The sequence below is a fragment of the Xiphophorus hellerii genome, chromosome 21, assembly GCF_003331165.1.
Source record: "Xiphophorus hellerii strain 12219 chromosome 21, Xiphophorus_hellerii-4.1, whole genome shotgun sequence".
Classification (NCBI taxonomy): Eukaryota; Metazoa; Chordata; class Actinopteri; order Cyprinodontiformes; family Poeciliidae; genus Xiphophorus; species Xiphophorus hellerii.
The window spans coordinates 8,389,298-8,405,732 of NC_045692.1; the positions used below are offsets into that span (position 1 = coordinate 8,389,298).

The 16,435-nt window shown below is 41.5% G+C and overlaps 1 protein-coding gene across 2 annotated transcripts; it reads right to left on the reverse strand.

Annotated features, from left to right (window-relative positions):
* Positions 1 to 2,179: 2,179 nt before the first annotated feature.
* LOC116711530 (myosin-6-like) lies at positions 2,180 to 16,016 on the reverse strand. Of its 2 annotated transcripts, XM_032550859.1 has the most exons (39): positions 15,951 to 16,016; positions 15,829 to 15,877; positions 13,810 to 14,021; positions 13,535 to 13,678; positions 13,287 to 13,443; positions 13,173 to 13,200; positions 12,961 to 13,066; positions 12,785 to 12,877; positions 12,560 to 12,623; positions 12,248 to 12,346; positions 12,070 to 12,173; positions 11,849 to 11,987; positions 11,619 to 11,737; positions 11,382 to 11,531; positions 11,135 to 11,305; positions 10,613 to 10,922; positions 10,447 to 10,526; positions 10,156 to 10,361; positions 9,375 to 9,498; positions 9,154 to 9,290; positions 8,811 to 9,066; positions 8,484 to 8,726; positions 8,217 to 8,393; positions 7,989 to 8,134; positions 7,824 to 7,914; positions 7,361 to 7,750; positions 6,488 to 6,614; positions 6,274 to 6,392; positions 5,989 to 6,185; positions 5,728 to 5,911; positions 5,476 to 5,641; positions 5,268 to 5,392; positions 4,869 to 5,177; positions 4,566 to 4,769; positions 3,341 to 3,637; positions 3,139 to 3,243; positions 2,627 to 2,722; positions 2,407 to 2,541; positions 2,180 to 2,318 (listed from the first exon to the last, which is right to left on the reverse strand). In XM_032550859.1, exons 3-39 carry the CDS (start codon positions 14,011 to 14,013, stop codon positions 2,298 to 2,300), a joined length of 5,823 nt encoding a protein of 1,940 aa, XP_032406750.1. In that variant the 5' UTR covers positions 14,014 to 14,021; positions 15,829 to 15,877; positions 15,951 to 16,016; the 3' UTR covers positions 2,180 to 2,297. The 2 variants fall into 2 exon arrangements, with proteins under 2 accessions (XP_032406750.1, XP_032406749.1); XM_032550858.1 differs by having other exon boundaries at positions 15,829 to 15,981.
* Between the last annotated feature and the right edge of the window lie 419 nt (positions 16,017 to 16,435).

Here is a 16,435-nt window from a genome sequence, read left to right on the forward strand (position 1 = left end):
TTTTCTTGTCCCTTGTGCTCTTGCGACGAATTCATCAGACTTTTCAAAGGCTGTCAAGTTTCTATCTTAAATCTTAAGACATTGGAAGTTTAATTAATTTAGGCTTGTCATGATCGGTCTCACAGACAGCATTTAGTTTCTGAGTCTTTGTAATGTTTTATTTTTAAGCTTAAAAGGGAATAGATCAGTGTCATGGATCTTTTGGTTCTTTGTGTTTAGGCGCTGGCAGCAAGAACAATTTCACTACTTGGAGGCCAAAAGTAACAGATCGGCAAATATAAAGCAGTTTTTTTGTTTTTTTTTGTACACACATGTTGATGCTTAGGGAGGACAGATTTCTCAGGTTCTTTGCCAGATCGCTGCTGGCTTTTTTTGAATAGTTTTTTTTTTGGTACCTCATTTGCTCCCATTTCCTTAGTCATGATCCCTTCAGGTGATTATTACACTGTTCTTTGTTGTTCATCTTACACCTCTTTAGGAATCATCTTGTTGATGCTAAAATAACTGTCAGACTTTGATATCGCAGGAATTTTGGTGTTAATTTTTGCTGCTAGAAACAAAGTGCTAAAAGATACAATTTTAAGAAAGATTCTTTCTTGGCCTGCAGGAAATTGCGGTGCAACCTTTCATTCTATCGTCATGATTTCTGCTCTCCCTGAGCATTTGGGTCTTGATCACTAGGACCTGTTTTCACTATACTACAAGTCCATCAATTTGGCAAAAATATTTTATTACTACGCATTGCACCTGAAATACTAAAGCCTATCAAATATTCCATCCTTACATCTGATTGGCAGCAAATATTCAAAAATAAAAATTAAAAGGTCAATTGTATAAAGTCTGGCTCAAATATACGAATCTTGTTATATTTAAAGTGAAAAACTGGTTATGCACCAAACGGTTTCACCCATTATCCCCATCAGAAATCTTCTTCCAGCACAATAAGTAAACTGTTGATACCAATAAGCCAGGGTAGCTGATAAAAACAAAGCCAAAGGGGAACCTATCTTGTATTATGCAACATGATAAAGGAGAGAGGTGTTAACACAGTGACACTGTTTATTTTATTGGGAGTGGTTCTATAGAGTTATAGAAGAGAGCTTGGACTTTGAAATGTCACTGTGATTGAACCGCAACGTCACTGTTGCCACAATAAACGTACACACTAGACACGCACCATCGTTTTTTTTACAAAATTTAAAAAATTTAAAAAAAGATTGCCTTGTAATAGGAACTTTAGGTTAGATTAGCGATTTTAAGGAATCTACTTTTAGCATTTTATAACGTGGCTGTTAGGCTGCAGAGTCTCATCAATTTATTGAGCATGAGGAGGTGTGAGAAACTGGAAATAGGACAGGTTACCTAATAAAATGAACAAAGATATAGTTTAATCAGACTCAATAGATTATCATAGCGTTGATAGATAGCTGACCCATCAGTATGGCAAAGTTTATTTATTTTAATTTCCCTAACAGGATTTTTCAAACATAACTTAACAACTAGTGGAAAAAAAATACTTGGAAATTTTATTTTGAAAGAAAAATAAATAAAACAAATAAGGGAAGCTTTGTGTCATGATGTAAGACAAGTGTACCAACGCTGCCCTCTAATGGACTAACGTCTCGCATTGAGACTTTAGTCACTATTTGTTGTTTTCTTTGCCGTTTAATCAGAACATTTTAGCAGCAACGGCATTTTCATTGTTTCACATTACTGCCTCCATCTAAAGTTTGCACATACTCCACAGGGGTATTAATGTCATTTAATGAAGGATGCAACACGTAGCTTCCACTTGTAATTCTACCCTGATTTAAATGGATTAGTTTCTTGGCTCCGACCAAACCAAAGCAAGGCCCGAGACGATTCAGAACCCTGATTCATCTGTTCCGTCCTCCTGTCTGAACCGAGCCGCCTGCAGTCGTCCTCTTACAGCTCATCCCCAGCTGCACACTCAGCTGCTCATGTCAGCAGCACATCAGAGCCGCATGCTGCGAGAAGCACAATTCTCAGAATCAAAGCCAAGGCTACTTCTTTTTTTGTTGTTTTTGTCATCCAGAAGAGAAAAAAAAACATTCAGCAGTTTTGTACTGGTAGTAAAGACATCCTGGTTTTTGAAAATGTATTTTAAGTGTTGCTGTAATCAGCTGATGGGTTTAAATTAAACCACTGAGACGGGCGGTGCAGGTGGCATGCATAACTCATTTATTCTTTATTCTGCTCATGTTGCATGGAGGATAAAGAACAGCTACAAGGCTACGACTAAACTACAGGCACGCATAGGAGCCTCGGCGGCGGCTTCATTCTTCATCATGCGATTTCTGGAAAAAAACAGACGGAAGACGTCACCTTTTGCAAAATGATTTAGAGCAGCAAATGTTGAAACTTTTGACGCGTTCGTCTCCGCACCTTAGCTCCGGGGTCTCGGCTCTTGGCTCGCAGCTTGTTGACTTGAGACTCTGCGATGTCGGCCCTCTCCTCCGCCTCCTCCAGCTCGTGCTGCAGCTTGCGCAGCTTGCTCAGGTTTACGTTGGACTGTTCCTCCTGAAAGAAAAGCCGGATCGGCGCGGTTTTAACACGACGGTGCTATTAACAAAGGAGGCAACCAAACGGAAGTGTTCCAGCTTACGGCCTCCTCTGCACTGCGCTTGTAGGATTTCACTTTCATCTGAAGCTTATCCACCAGATCCTGCAGACGGGCCAGGTTCTTTTTGTCCTCCTCCGTCTGTTCAATCAGCAGATTATGTTGCTTACTGAGCATGAACACAAAATCTTAGTATTTTTGGTCTAATTTATAGTGCAAATATCTTAGTACATTTTAAATACGACAAAACTGACTTGCGAGTAACTTTTCAGCAAGATATGGCAGCTTGTTTTAAGTCATTAACTACTCAATGTTGATGAAGAAGTTCTAGTTCCACTGGCAGATTATTTAACTTATAACAAGACATTTTTCCTGTGTTACAAGTGAAATCATTTACCAGTGGAGTCAGGAATTTTTTCATCAATATTAAGGAATTATTGACTTGAAAAAAAGCGCCCATATCTTTCTGAAAAGCCACTTATAAGTTGGTTTTGTCTTTGTTAAAGCATACTATCTGTGGTAGAAACTAGTTTTTGCAGTGTGGCGGCGGGGTTGACCTGGTAGGTGAGCTCCTTGATGCGTCTCTCGTACTTGCGGACCCCTTTGATAGAGTCGCTGCTTTTTCTTTGTTCTATGTCGATCTCATTTTCCAGCTCTCTGACCTTGAAATGAAGAGGGGGAAAAAAAAGAGGTCAAGTTTATAAAACGTAAAAGGTGCTGTAATTTCCAGCAGCACTGTGACGGATGGGGACGGTTTACCCTGGCCTCCAGCTTCTGGACCTGCTTCTTCCCGCCCTTCATCGCTATTTGCTCCGCTTCGTCCAGGCGGTGCTGCAGGTCCTTGATGGTTTGCTCCATGTTTTTCTTCATGCGCTCCAAGTGGGCGCAGGTGTCCTGCTCCTTCTTCAGCTCCTCCGCCATCATGGCTGCGTCGGTGATGGCCTTCTTGGCCTTCTCTTCGGCGTTTCTGCACTCCTGCACGGCCTCCTCCACCTCGTTCTGAATCTGGACGACGTCTCCCTCCAGCTTCTTCTTCTGGTTCAGCAGGCTGGTGTTCTGGGAGATCAGGACAGAACGTTAGCTCGCCAGTAGCACATCTTGATTGATTGGTAACATAAAAATCATTAAAAACAGATTGAAACTGAACATTTCTAAGAAAAAAAATAACACATTGCATAGCCATACAGGCAGATAGGTAGATAGCAGGGCACAATAATGGAAAATCTTGCAATGTCAAAAAATGCAAAAAAAAAACAAAACAACTTGTGCCTTGCATGAGCTTTTGTTGCCATGAGCCAGCAAATATTGCAATAGCTTGAAAAAATACAACTTCAGAGCTTGTATGATATATTGGCCAGCAAATAAACACCAACCTTTTGCAATATGAATAATGCACACGCTGACATTGCGATGACGATGTGTTCACGAAATTGTGCATCCCTAATAGGTTGCTATTTGTAGAATAACTAAGTCCAGAGATTTCAACTCAACATGTTATGATTTTCTTGTTTGTGTGTGTGTGTGAGTTAGTCATAATCTCTTTGTAGTGTGTTTCAGATTTGAATTGCTTGGAGGTTGAGAAATCTCAAATTGTGTTCCAAAGACTGAAATGAAGAGTGCAGAGAAAATCAGTTCAGAAATGAGAATCGTACATTTTGAAATAGAAATGATAAAAATGCAGGAAAGCGAAGTAGCTCTTAAGTTTAGCAGCGAATCATGAGGCTTGAAGCAGATGCCAACTTCAGTGTGATATGCCAGCTTGGGTGCAGAGCTAGATTCTGGTCAACACAGGAGTGGGAGCGGTCCCATGTTCACTGAACATGCAAGCAAGCAATAGAAAACTTGTTCACTGTGCAACTGCCTATAAACATTTTTCAAGCTCTCATTATCCCTCCTACACTGATCCACCGGAAAGGAGGAGCCAAATTGTGAAGCGCCCTCGTACCAACATGGGTACAGACTGGACATTTGTTGGCTGGTGTACCTGAGAGTGGAGCAGCTGAACTCTCTCGCTGACATCCAGCAGTTCCTGCTCCGCCAGCTTGCGACCTCTCTCGGTTTGCTCCACCAGAGACCTCAGCTCGTCGAGCTCCGCCTGCAGCAGGTTGTTGCGTCTCTCCACAATCGCGATGTTCTCCTTAAGATCGTCATTGGAGCGGAGCGCATCGTCCAGCTGCAGCTGTGAGTCCTGTTATGACGAATAATATGTAGATTCGGTTTTACCTTCATTGACAAGTGATGAGCCCAGAATGGAAAATCGAAGTGTCTGTGATGTTAGGTCTCTAACCTTTAGGTGGGCATGGACTCCTTTGAGCTGCTTCTGAGCCTCTGCCGCCTGCCTGTTGGCCTGGCTCAGCTGGATCTCCATCTCGTTGAGATCTCCTTCCATCTTCTTCTTCAGCCTAAGAGCCTCGTTCCTGCTGCGAGTCTCCGCCTCCAGGGAGCCCTGCAGGGTGTCCACCGTCCTCTGCTGGTTCCTCTTGGCCTGCTCCATCTCCTCGTCCTTCTCGGCCAGCTTGCGCTCAATGTCCGCCTTCACCTGATTGAACTCCAGCTGGGTTCGGAGGATCTTACCCTCCTCGTGCTCAAGAGAACCCTGGCGCAAAAACAGAAAGCGGCTGGGTTTCCTGCAAAGCATCAACGATCACAAAGGTAAGTGCATGATGTATTAGACGTTTTTAATCACCTCTGCTTCTTCCAGAGCCGTTTGTATCTCGGCTTTCTCCTGCTCCAGCTGCTTGCGGATCTTCTCCAGCTCATGGATATTCTTTCCTCCCTCACCAAGTTGCTCAGTCAGGTCAGAAATTTCCTCTGTTTTAGACAGAATTATTTAGTTTTCCATCATTCAACCATATCGTGTGTATTGTGAAACTTGAATAATGAGTTCTACTTACCTTGAAGGTTCTTGTTTTCGCGTTTCATGGTCTCCAGATGATCCAGAGATTCTTCGTAGGAGTTCTTGAGCTTGAACAGCTCAGTGCTGAGGGAACGCGCCTCTTTCTGAGAACTTTCCAGCTCCGACTGAGACTCCTCGTACTTCTGCTTCCACTCAGCCAGGACCTGCGAGAATTACACGTAACAAATGTTCTCAACAAGCCTTCCTTTCCTGACCGAAAGGACTCTGCGTATCTGCAATGTCTCATCACCTTGTCAAAGTTTCTTTGCTTCTTGTCCAAAGCTGCAGCAGCCGCATTAGATCTTTCCACATCCACCATGAGATCCTCGATTTCCCCTTGAAGCCTGTGTTTGGTTTTCTCCAGGGAGGAGCATTTAGCATTTGCAGCTTCAACAGCTTCCTCAGCCTCCTGCAAGCGTTGAGCTAGCTTCTTCCTAAGAGGCAAAAACATAATAAAGCAATCACAGTGCAGGCAAAACAAAAGAGAAGGTAATTGTTCTGAAGTCCTTACTTTGCTTCTTCCAGCTCTTCAGTTCTTTGGATGGCATCGGTTTCGTACTTAGTTCTCCACTGAGCCACCTCGGAGTTGGCCTTGGACAAGCTGCGCTGGAACTCGGCTTTGGCTTCCTGCTCCTCCTCAAACTGCTCTCTCAACAGATCGCAGTCATGGCGGGCAGACTGCACTGCATGGGCAAGTGCATTCTTGGCCTTTAAGAAATTGGAATAAAATCAAGTTGTCCGGCTGGTAGAGATTTTTTTTTTAGTAAAAGAAGAACTTCCTGAAACCGTAGCTTACCTTCACCTCCTCCTCCAGCTGTCTCTTGAGGTCTTCAACCTGCTGAGTGTAGGACAGCTTCCCTCGGGTCAGCTGCGAGACTAAAGAGTCCTTTTCCTCCATCTGCCGCAGAAGCTCCCCTGTAAAACAAAGGCTCAGTCCGCAGATTGTCCTGTGGTTTTTCGGTGTCATTAAAGGCTAGCGATTTTATTTCAGCATGAGTGTAATTTGCTACCATTTTCAGTTTGCAGCTTTGCTTTTTGCATGGTGAAATCATTAATGGAGCGCTGGGCCTCCTCTGATTTTGTTCTGTATTCAGACACCTGGTCCTCCAGGGTACGGCACATTTTCTCCAGGTTGGTCTAAAGGAAAAGATTAACAAGGTGTCAATTTTATCATGTTTGAAGAAAACTTGCAACTGATTAATTCCCATGTTTACTAGGATGTAACCAGATCCCATCTTACAAGATGTTGAGGTATTAAAACATCACAATACTTCTTGTTGAGGAGACTGTTATCTCGCGGGGACTATGGTTTTGCCTGATAAAGTTGTAACATTAGATGCCCCAGCTATAAATAATATAGACATGATGGTAATGACTGTTAGCTTAGCATAAAACTGCTAGAAAACAGGCATATGGGAGTTTTCTTCAAAATATCAGCAGGCACTAAACTAAAGACTGCTTTTACTAAAGATGCAAAAATACTCAATATAAAAAGTATATACTGCTAAGCTTCTGACTCATGTTACTGTAAACGAAAAGTGCAAAGTAGCAAAAACATCCAATATTGTGTTGCAGGCTGAAGCCACAGTATGTGTATGCACAATGTGGAATGAGCTAACTCAATACAAATCACATTGGGGAAACTAGTAGACCAAAAAGTCTAGGCCTGTTTCTTCATGGAAAGGTCCTTTAGTGTTTACTGGAACAACGTCTTTTCTAAAGACTTTCTAAATCACCAACACTGAAATTGAGGTTTTCCTATCACTTTTACGCACACATGTGCACATTTATTTTATTACAAACTAATAAAATAAATGTTTGTGAGGGTGAGAAACTAATCTACAAAGGATGTAAGCAATCTTATTTTTCTAGGCGTATCTTACTTTCACTTTGGCGATTTGCTCCATGTTGGAGATCACATCGTCCAGCTCCAGCTTGAGCTCGCTCTTCTCCTTCTCCAGCTTCTGCTTGACCCTCTGCAGGTTGTCGATCTGCTCTCCCAGGTCGGCCACACTGTCTGCGTTCTTCTTCCTCAGCGCAGCCGTGGTGGCTTCGTGCTGCAGGGTGGCCTCTTCGAGGTCCCTGCGCATCTTCTGAAACTCAGCCTCCCTCTTCTTGTTCAGCTCGATCTGGGCTGAGGTGGCTCCTCCGGCCTCCTCCAGCCTCTCACTGATTTCCTCCAGCTCCCTGGCCAAGTCGGCTCTTTGCTTCTCCACTTTGGCCCGGGCAGCCCTTTCAGCCTCCAGCTCCTCCTCGAGCTCTTCAATTCGGGCCTTGATGGAAGTCGCCGACATTGTTAGAGGCACGGCTAATAAAGAGAAAACGAAGCATAAGCTATCTGCTTACCTGCAACTCCTTCAGTTTTTTCTGAAGTTGAGCACCCATCGCCTGCTCATCCTCAATTTTACCGAGCTGCTGGCTGATTTCAAAGTCTTTCCTGCATTCAGAAACAGAAACTTTTTATTTTAGACAACTGTCTAATTTACACATCTGCTGATTTGTAAATGTTACTTTTTAAGCTTCTCCTCCAGCTGCTGTTTGTCATTCTCCAGGTCCATCACATTTTCTTGGGTCAACTTCAAGTCCCCTTCCAGCTTCCTCTTGGCTCTTTCCAGATCCATTCTTATTTTCTTCTCTTGCTCCAGTGATCCTTCAAGCTGAAGCATCATTCCAAACAATCAGCTCACCAGTTTGTTTCTAGTCCACCCAAGGTGCTTTTCTTTTAAAGCGAGCACTCACGTCATCGACTTGCTGTTCCAGCTTGACTTTGGCCTTGGTCAGAGAGTTGACTTTGTCCTCCTCACTTTGCAGGTCATCCAGCGTCTGCTGATGAGCCTCCTGAAGAGCTTTCTTTTCTTTGGTCAACTTGGCAATGATTTCATCCAAAGCTGCCATCTCTTCGGTCAGGTTTTTCACCTTGTAGGAAGCACACAACATACTAGCATGAAGAAGGGAATTATTCCCAAAGACAAGAATTACAGACCAGACAGTTAACATGAAGTATACCTTGTTCTCAGTGGCGTGCTTTTCCTTTTCCACTTTAGCCAAAGTCAGCTCCAGATCGTCAATGTCTTTCTTAAGCTCTGAACATTCGTCCTCAAGCTTCCTCTTTTTGGCAGTCAGCTCTGCATTCATTTCCTCCTCATCCTCCAGCCTCTCTGTCAGCTCTTTCGCTTTGGCCTCCAGTTGGATTTTGCTCTTGATCAAACCTTCACAGCGCTCCTCAGCATCTGCTAGATTGTCTTGCTCCTACACAGAGGAAATTAAGCTTGTATTATATTCTACAGTAGCTCTACGCAACTGTTAAAAAGTAAGATAAGGTATTCATCCCACCGATTGAAATTGGAGCTGTAAATCATTCTTCTCTTGGAGAAGGGTGACCATCTTTTCCTCAAGCTCTTTCTTGCGGGCTTCAGATTTGGCGTAGGCCTCCTTGAGCTTGGTAAACTCCTCTTTCATGTTTGCCATCTCCTTTTCGGTCTCAGCTGATTTAAGCAAAGGCTTGATCTTGAAGAACATCTTCATCCAGGGCCAATTCTTCACACCCATGAAGGCTCGGATGTTCCACTGGATCACCAGCAAAGAGTCCCTGTGGAGAATATCAGGATGTTTGAGTTTTCTTTGTCAGAATTATGTTGTGGTTTTTTTGCCGTGAAAATAAGCAGTGAACTCCAACCTGCGTTCAACAATTTTCTGGAACTCAATCCTGGCAAGCAGTCCTCTGGATCTTGCCTGAATCCCAGTAATGATGAGAGCTAGACGGTCGTCTCTCATCTCTTCCAGTACCCCCAGCAGGCCGGCTTTGAAGAACACCTGATAGTGACAGATTCTTTTGTCAATGGACAGGAAATGTTTTTCTCAATCTGTTCTTAATGGTTTTTAATGTACAGAACCAACCTTTGTGTGTCCCAGCTTGTACTGCTCATGATCGATATCCAAAGACCCCAAAAGTTTCTCAGCTGCTTTTTTATTGTCAATGAACTGCCCTTCAGGGATGGCACTCGGGTTCAAGATGCGATATCTGAAACGGTGCAACTTTTGGAGGTAAATATGAAAATTTCTAAATGAAAACGTAAACTGCGAAAGTCTAAAGTTCTCAGGGGTGTTGGCAAATTTGTCTTATTAAAGACATGGTCTAATTACATAATACTGCATGTTTGTTGAAATGTAGTTTAGGTTACTTCTGTCGTAATGCCACTTTTTTTTTTTTTTTCCCAACCTAAATAATGCCCCTCAAGCATTCGGCATGCTGAGGTAAGTAAAGCTGTGTGTGTAATGCAGCATGACAATAAGACATTTTATCAGGCTATTGCTACAACGTTTGCAAAGTGTTCATGTAATTTTGTAGCACCAAATATGACATGTTTAGATTTTCAAACAATAGTCAGATAAGATATTGTTTGATGTAGGTATTACTGTCAAAGGTGTGGCATCTGTCTAGATGTTTAGTGACTTTAGTTCCAATTTTCATATCACTATGAGAAACCAACTTCAGGCAACCCAAGAGAAGCATCATCAACATTGCTGTAGAGAATGTACCAACAATGACAACTTCTGACCCAACCATCAAACTTGACGATGGTTCTTCAACAAATTAGGTGCCATGCTTTGGAACATCATTTATACCCAATTGGAAAGGATCTTACAAACAACATGAGAAGATCATGGTTTTTCTTGCCTTTGCTTGAAATCGCCGTACTGAATCCTGTTAGGGAATCCCTTTCTGCAGATTCTAATTCCTTCCAGCACACCATTACAGCGCAGCTGGTGCATGACCAGAGGGTTCTCCATAGCCCCAGGAGTCTTGGTCTCATTGGGGATGATGCAACGAACAAAATGAGGGTGAGTTGACCTTAGGTTGGTCATTAATTTGTTCAGATTTTCCTATTAATACAAGTACAGCATAAATAAGATATTGGAGGCAGAATATTCAGCTTTGGAAATGCCTAAACCATGATATGTACTCTACCCTGTGCAAAGCAGACACAGTCTGGAAGGAAGAACCTTTCTTCTTTCCTCCCTTCCCCCCTTTGCCTCCTGCATCCTGGGCTGTATGAAAATTATAGATGTTCAAGTTTTAAATTACTGCTTAAATTCATTGGAAGTAATAATCAGTAAGGTGACAGAGACCTCACCTGAATCAGAGCCAGCATACCCAGCAAATAGCATAGATAGTAACTTCAGGTTAGACTTTTGATAGAGTCCAACCACAGTCTCATTCAGTGGATCTTTATTCTTTTCCAGCCAGTTGGAGATGTTGTAATCAACAGTACCAGCATAGTGAACCAAAGAGAAATGAGCTTCTGGTTTCCCTTTAACGATTCTGGGCTTTTGGAAGTTGGGGCTTTTACCCAGATGGTTGTCATATAGTTTTGCCTTAAATGTTGAGTCACTGGCTTTTGGGAACATGCATTCCTCTTCAAGGATAGACATGATGCCCATCGGCTGTTAGGGTAAATACATGAAAGATTAAACATCAAGCACTCTGCAAGTTTAAAATCCCTTAATGTCCCTTAAAGGAAAGAAATGACAGCATGAACATGAGTTCAGAGGATTTTCCTTTTCCAGGTAGTTGGTGGCGACATCTGATCTGAGGATTCAAAGACTAAATCCTCAGATGACGCCTTATCTGCTCTTAGACTAGATGATGTACTAACCTTTTCAATGAGTTCAATGCAGGCTGCCAAGTCCATACCAAAGTCAATGAACTCCCACACAATGCCCTCTTTCTTATACTCCTCTTGCTCCAACACAAACATGTGGTGGTTGAAAAACTGCTGCAGCTTCTCATTGGTGTAGTTGATGCACAGTTGCTCAAAGGTGTTGAACTAGAAGCCATAAGCAAATGCAGAGTGAGATCTTTTCTTCTACAGATCGGATGCCCATAAAACCGCAAACTCTCACATCAAAGATCTCAAATCCAGCGATGTCCAACACCCCGATGAAGTACTGCCGAGGTTGTTTGGTATCGAGGGACTGGTTGATTCTCACCACCATCCACAGGAACATTTTCTCGTATACCGACTTTCCCAGAGCACCGATAGAGTAGTACACCTAAAAATGGGATGGACACAAACTGATTTAAACTTGATATTTATCAATTCTGCTGATACACACAAAATATAGATGCTTTTTGGTTACCTGCTGCACACTTTGGCCCTTGGTGACCCACTCGTTGCCTACTTTAACTCTCGGGTGACAGAGACCCTTGATGAGGTCAGCAGAGTTCAGGCCCATAAGATATGCCACTTTGTCCACATCTAAAATTGGTTATTGTGTCAGATTATTGCTATTATTACAATCTATGGGATCAGAGATTTCTGTAGTTACTACGATGTCAATGTGTACAAACAGCCAGCTTCATTGCTTACCCTCTGTGCCGTCAGGCTCTGCTTGTTCTTCCCTCTGCTTCTGCTTGAACTTCATATTTCCATAATGCATAACAGCTCCAGTCAACTTGTAGATGCCATTCTTTTCCTCTTGGGTGAATCCCAGGACATCAAAAGCTTCCTTTGACCAGATAAAAATTCATGTGATTTAGCTTGGATACTATGTGCAGGGGGATTTCAGCCAACAGACTGCATTTACTTACATCAGTAGCCATTAGCTCATCTGCATCGTTGATGGAGGCTACGGTTGTTTCTCCTTGAGAGATGTACGCATAGTCATAGGGGTTGTTGGTGATCAGCAACATTTCTGTTAAAGGAATGAAAAGGTTCATTTGAGGTGTTTTATAAGACTTGTATACTCTTTGTTTGCTGTGTGCTCACCCAACAGCTCTGGCTTCCTTTGGGACAGAATCTGATAGAAGATGTGATAGTCTCTCTCAGCTTTGAGCTGATAAGTGACACGAGATTTTTCCAACAGATCTAAAAAAAAAAATATGTAATGATTACATTTAGGGTGTCCACAAGAGATCAAGCTAAACTTTAGTCAATAGCTTTGTATTCGTATGAATGTAAAGCCTTGAAAAACAGACTGAAGGGAGTCATTAACTTTCACAGTAGTGACGTGGTTTTACTAGAAAATCGTTCAAGAAAGGATGTAAAAATATTGGACAGCTTTTATTAAAGCAGACTCACATGTCTCAATGTCAGCTGAGGACAATTTTCCACTCACCCCAAAGTGAATTCGAATGAATTTACCCTGTAAAATGTAGTTCAGTTAAAAGAATTAGTGAAAAAAGTAATAACACGCGCGCACACACACACAACTCATGATACTCTGTTATTTCTTCAACTTGATGTTTAATCCTGTAGGCTCTCCAAATGCAACAACAAAAAATAGGAAGTGATAAATGTTCCTACAAATCTGGAAGAGTTGTCATTTCGGATGGTCTTGGCATTTCCAAAAGCCTCCAGAGCAGGATTGGCCTGGATGATTTGATCTTCCAGGGTTCCCTGTGTGGAAGCACAAGGTTTAATCACTGTAGCCGTAGATTTTAGTTTATTATTCTATATAACATTGAGAGAATAATATTAACCTTTTTCTCCTGACTTGGATCTTTCTTTCCAGAAACAGCCGCAATGCTGGCAAAGTACTGGATGACCCTTTTGGTGTTTACAGTCTTTCCTGCACCAGACTCTCCACTGGGCAGAGAAAACATGTAGTATATATAATAAATATGATGTAAAGATGAAAGAAATCAGCTTGAAAATATAATCAAAGCAGCTGAGAGTATCATACATAACTTACGTGATGAGGATTGACTGGTTTTCTCTGTCTACGATATTAAACAAGATCTGTGTTAGTCCTCTTGTCTTTTAATGTCTGGATAATTTCTGATATTCTTTTCTAGCTGGAACTCACCCGACAACATGTACTGATAGGCGTTGTCAGAGATGGAGTAGATGTGAGGAGGAGCTTCACTCCTCTTCTTTCCTCTGTAGGCATTAACCACCGATTTATCGTACACTGGCAGCCACTTGTAGGGGTTGACAGTCACGCAGAAGAGTCCTGAGTAGGTCTGACGCCAGAGACGGACAGCAAACGTATGACTTACTGGGAACGTATAGTTGAAAAGAAGCAGCTTCTTGATTTTTGTAGTGACTGCTCACATAGATCATCCATGCTGCGTAACGCTCTTTGAGGTTAAACAACACAGCAGGCTCATGGAGGAAGGTGAACATGGCCATGTCTTCGATTTTATCGAACTTTGGCGGGTTCTGGGGGTGGACATCTACCTCCTTAACTGTAACAGTCTGTAGGACATTCATCACAGCAAACATCTCTTTTAAAATTCATTTAAGATCCACTGAAAGTTTTTTTTTTCTTCTTTTTTTACCACAACCATTTCTCCAGGTTTATAAATGTACATCTGCGCCCTACTTACCTTTCCAGTTTCAGTGTCAACAGTGACTTTGTCCCCATCTCTGCTGGTAACTGTAGCCTTAACGTACTCCACTTCGGGATCGGGCACAAAACAGGCCCTCTTCATGTCAAAAGGTCGCGTTTGGGCCTCCAGTCGCTCCCTGTCGGATTTTCTCAGGAAGGACGCTGCTGGCCCAAACTCCGCCATTAAGGCGTCGCCTGACATCTTGAAAGCTGCGAAGTTGGGGTTTGATTTCAAAAGATTTAGGCAGTGGATTACTTTCACTCTCTAAAGAATCCAAAGAAGTCCCGAACCTAAATAAAACTAAACTAGAAATTTGTTGAAAGTCAGCTGAAAATTGTCACAAAAAAAAAACTCCAGAGTTGTCAACTACAATCTTTATTGTTGTTTTTTTTTTTTATTCAAAATGATAGGACATAAAGGTGTGAAGACTATTGATAGGTATTTTCCTTTCGAACCTAAATAAAAGAAAGAACCACAGACAACGTATATGAATTTTATGTAGAGCTTTTGCAAAAGGAGAACGCTCTATCAAAACCTCTCCTTCGATCAGTTCTACAGAGCGTTCTGGGCTGCCCTTACAACGGCTCCTGTTTTTATTGTCAAACAAGGACAGGCAAGAGGGCAGTCAGGAAAAACAACAGAGGTCGTAAAGCTTCTAACCCAAACATCTAACAACCCAGGTCCAGATGTGATATCTGATCAAAGGTCTGAGCCCGGTTCAAATCTCGGTCAATACTGTCAAGAAAACAAAATACGACTGTTCACAGGTAGTTACTAAATTAGGGGGTGTTCTTGCAAAAGGTTTTAAAGTCTGAGAAACTCAGTGTTATCTATTTCTCGTAAAGTTGAACAGACAGTAGTGACCTCCAGGTCATTTAAAGAAGAGAACACTTTAAACAGAAAATCACAAAGATCTATAGACTGAATGTGAACTAAAGTAAGAATAAAATGATAATACCAAAAAATCTCTAACAACTATTTACCAGGAAAAAAGCTATTGGAACACAGAACTGCAAAAAAAAGAACAAAATTAGTAAGTAAATATGTTTTGTTTTTTTTAATGACAATAAATGAGATTAATAAATATTACTATTTCAAAGGGGAATAATAAAGTTGTGCTAAAAGATGGTGATAATTACAGCATGCGTGAAGGACTGGCTGAAGAAATTGCATTTTCTTTGCTCTACAGTCATTTTAGGAGCTGCGTGAGAACAGAGTATGATTATATCACAACGCTCTAAAGAATTTATAAATATATGCTGCAAAGAAATTAAATGCACATTTCAAATACAATCATCCCTAAAATGCTAATGATTTGGTTGACCGATTTATCAATTATTCAGCTGATTGGTTACTTAATCGGTTCATCGTTTACTTACTGTGATCAACATTGTTTCCCAGGATTATTGGTCTTATTGCATCAACAAGTCACACTTGCTGATTTATTTCATGTATTCAGTGTTTATTTGATCATTTTCTTTACTCATAATCTTCAATTCTCCAATGTTTCATTAGCAGCGCTATTGGTTATTGTTGGTTATTAATATTAGTAGCGCTGTTTTTATCGACTTTTCCATGATTATGGCTAATATAAAACTACATTATTATTACTATATGTGAAATATAGACTGCTACACCAAACACTAGACAGGTAAATTACCCTAAAGTCATTTATTTTCTATTGGGGACATACTACTAATTAAAATCAGGAAGCACTGAGCAGGTCTTGGCTGTTACTGTCTTAAAAAATGCAATGTCTCATTAAGAGGAAATGATGATTTCTGCAGCTGTGCAGAGGCAGAGATGCTTTTCTGCCTGTATTTTGTCCTGATTCATTTATGGTAACAGGTTTGCATTCCTTTCAGAGTAAATTTAGAGATCTTATGGTTGGACTCATTGCTCAGGTACAGTAATGTGAAGCAGACCTTTGAGAAGTAGAGGCTTCTTTAATTTTGAGTATATTACTCGTATATATAAGTATAAGTATTAAGTATTTAAGTATAAAACCCTCTTTACCTGTTTGATCCTCCTCTTCTCTTTAGCTGACTTGTTCTGCTGGATGAGTCTTTAAAAGGCGAAATGTTACATCAGATTTTGGGTCACTGACATGATTCGTGATGAAATGATGGCGTACTGACCGGCAGGTGTGCTGTTTCTGTCCTTGCTGCTGCTTTGGATCTCCTCTTTTTATACATCCAGTAGGCAGTGCTTTGCTGAAGCATCTCCCCCCCTACAAGGACAAAGCAAGAGCACAACAGGGAACATCTGCATTTAGAAATAAAAGGTGTGGACAGTCATAGCTGCCATGTTTCTATTGGCTGTTGCACATAAAGTCTATCAGAAGGTTCTAAATCGGGATCTATTTCGGTCCTGACCTTCTTGAAAGATGGAAGACAAACAAATACTGAAATCACAGAAAAGATTCCTGCCGAACGCTGAAGGTGGAGTGGGATTTACGAAACAAATTTTTAGGATTTTTGTCTAAACTGTGCGAAATATTTTTTGCCGTTACAAATTCTTTTGGCAATTAACTCAATAAACATTTGTTTTGTACGGGGAAAATGTGCAGAAAAAGCCATGGTGATATTTTCTTACAGTTTGTCCAAAGTGAAAAGAGAACCTT

Bases quoted from the DNA above. Each gene is read 5' to 3' on its own strand.
- LOC116711530 (XM_032550859.1), bottom strand. From the start codon at position 14,013: ATGTCAGGCGACGCCTTAATGGCGGAGTTTGGGCCAGCAGCGTCCTTC. The intron at 6,615-7,360 runs GTAAGATACGCC...CTTTTCCTTTAG, and splicing joins AGCAAATCGCCAAAGTGAAA to ACCAACCTGGAGAAAATGTG. The intron at 2,319-2,406 runs GTGCGGAGACGA...GTTTTTTTCCAG, and splicing joins GCCGAGACCCCGGAGCTAAG to AAATCGCATGATGAAGAATG.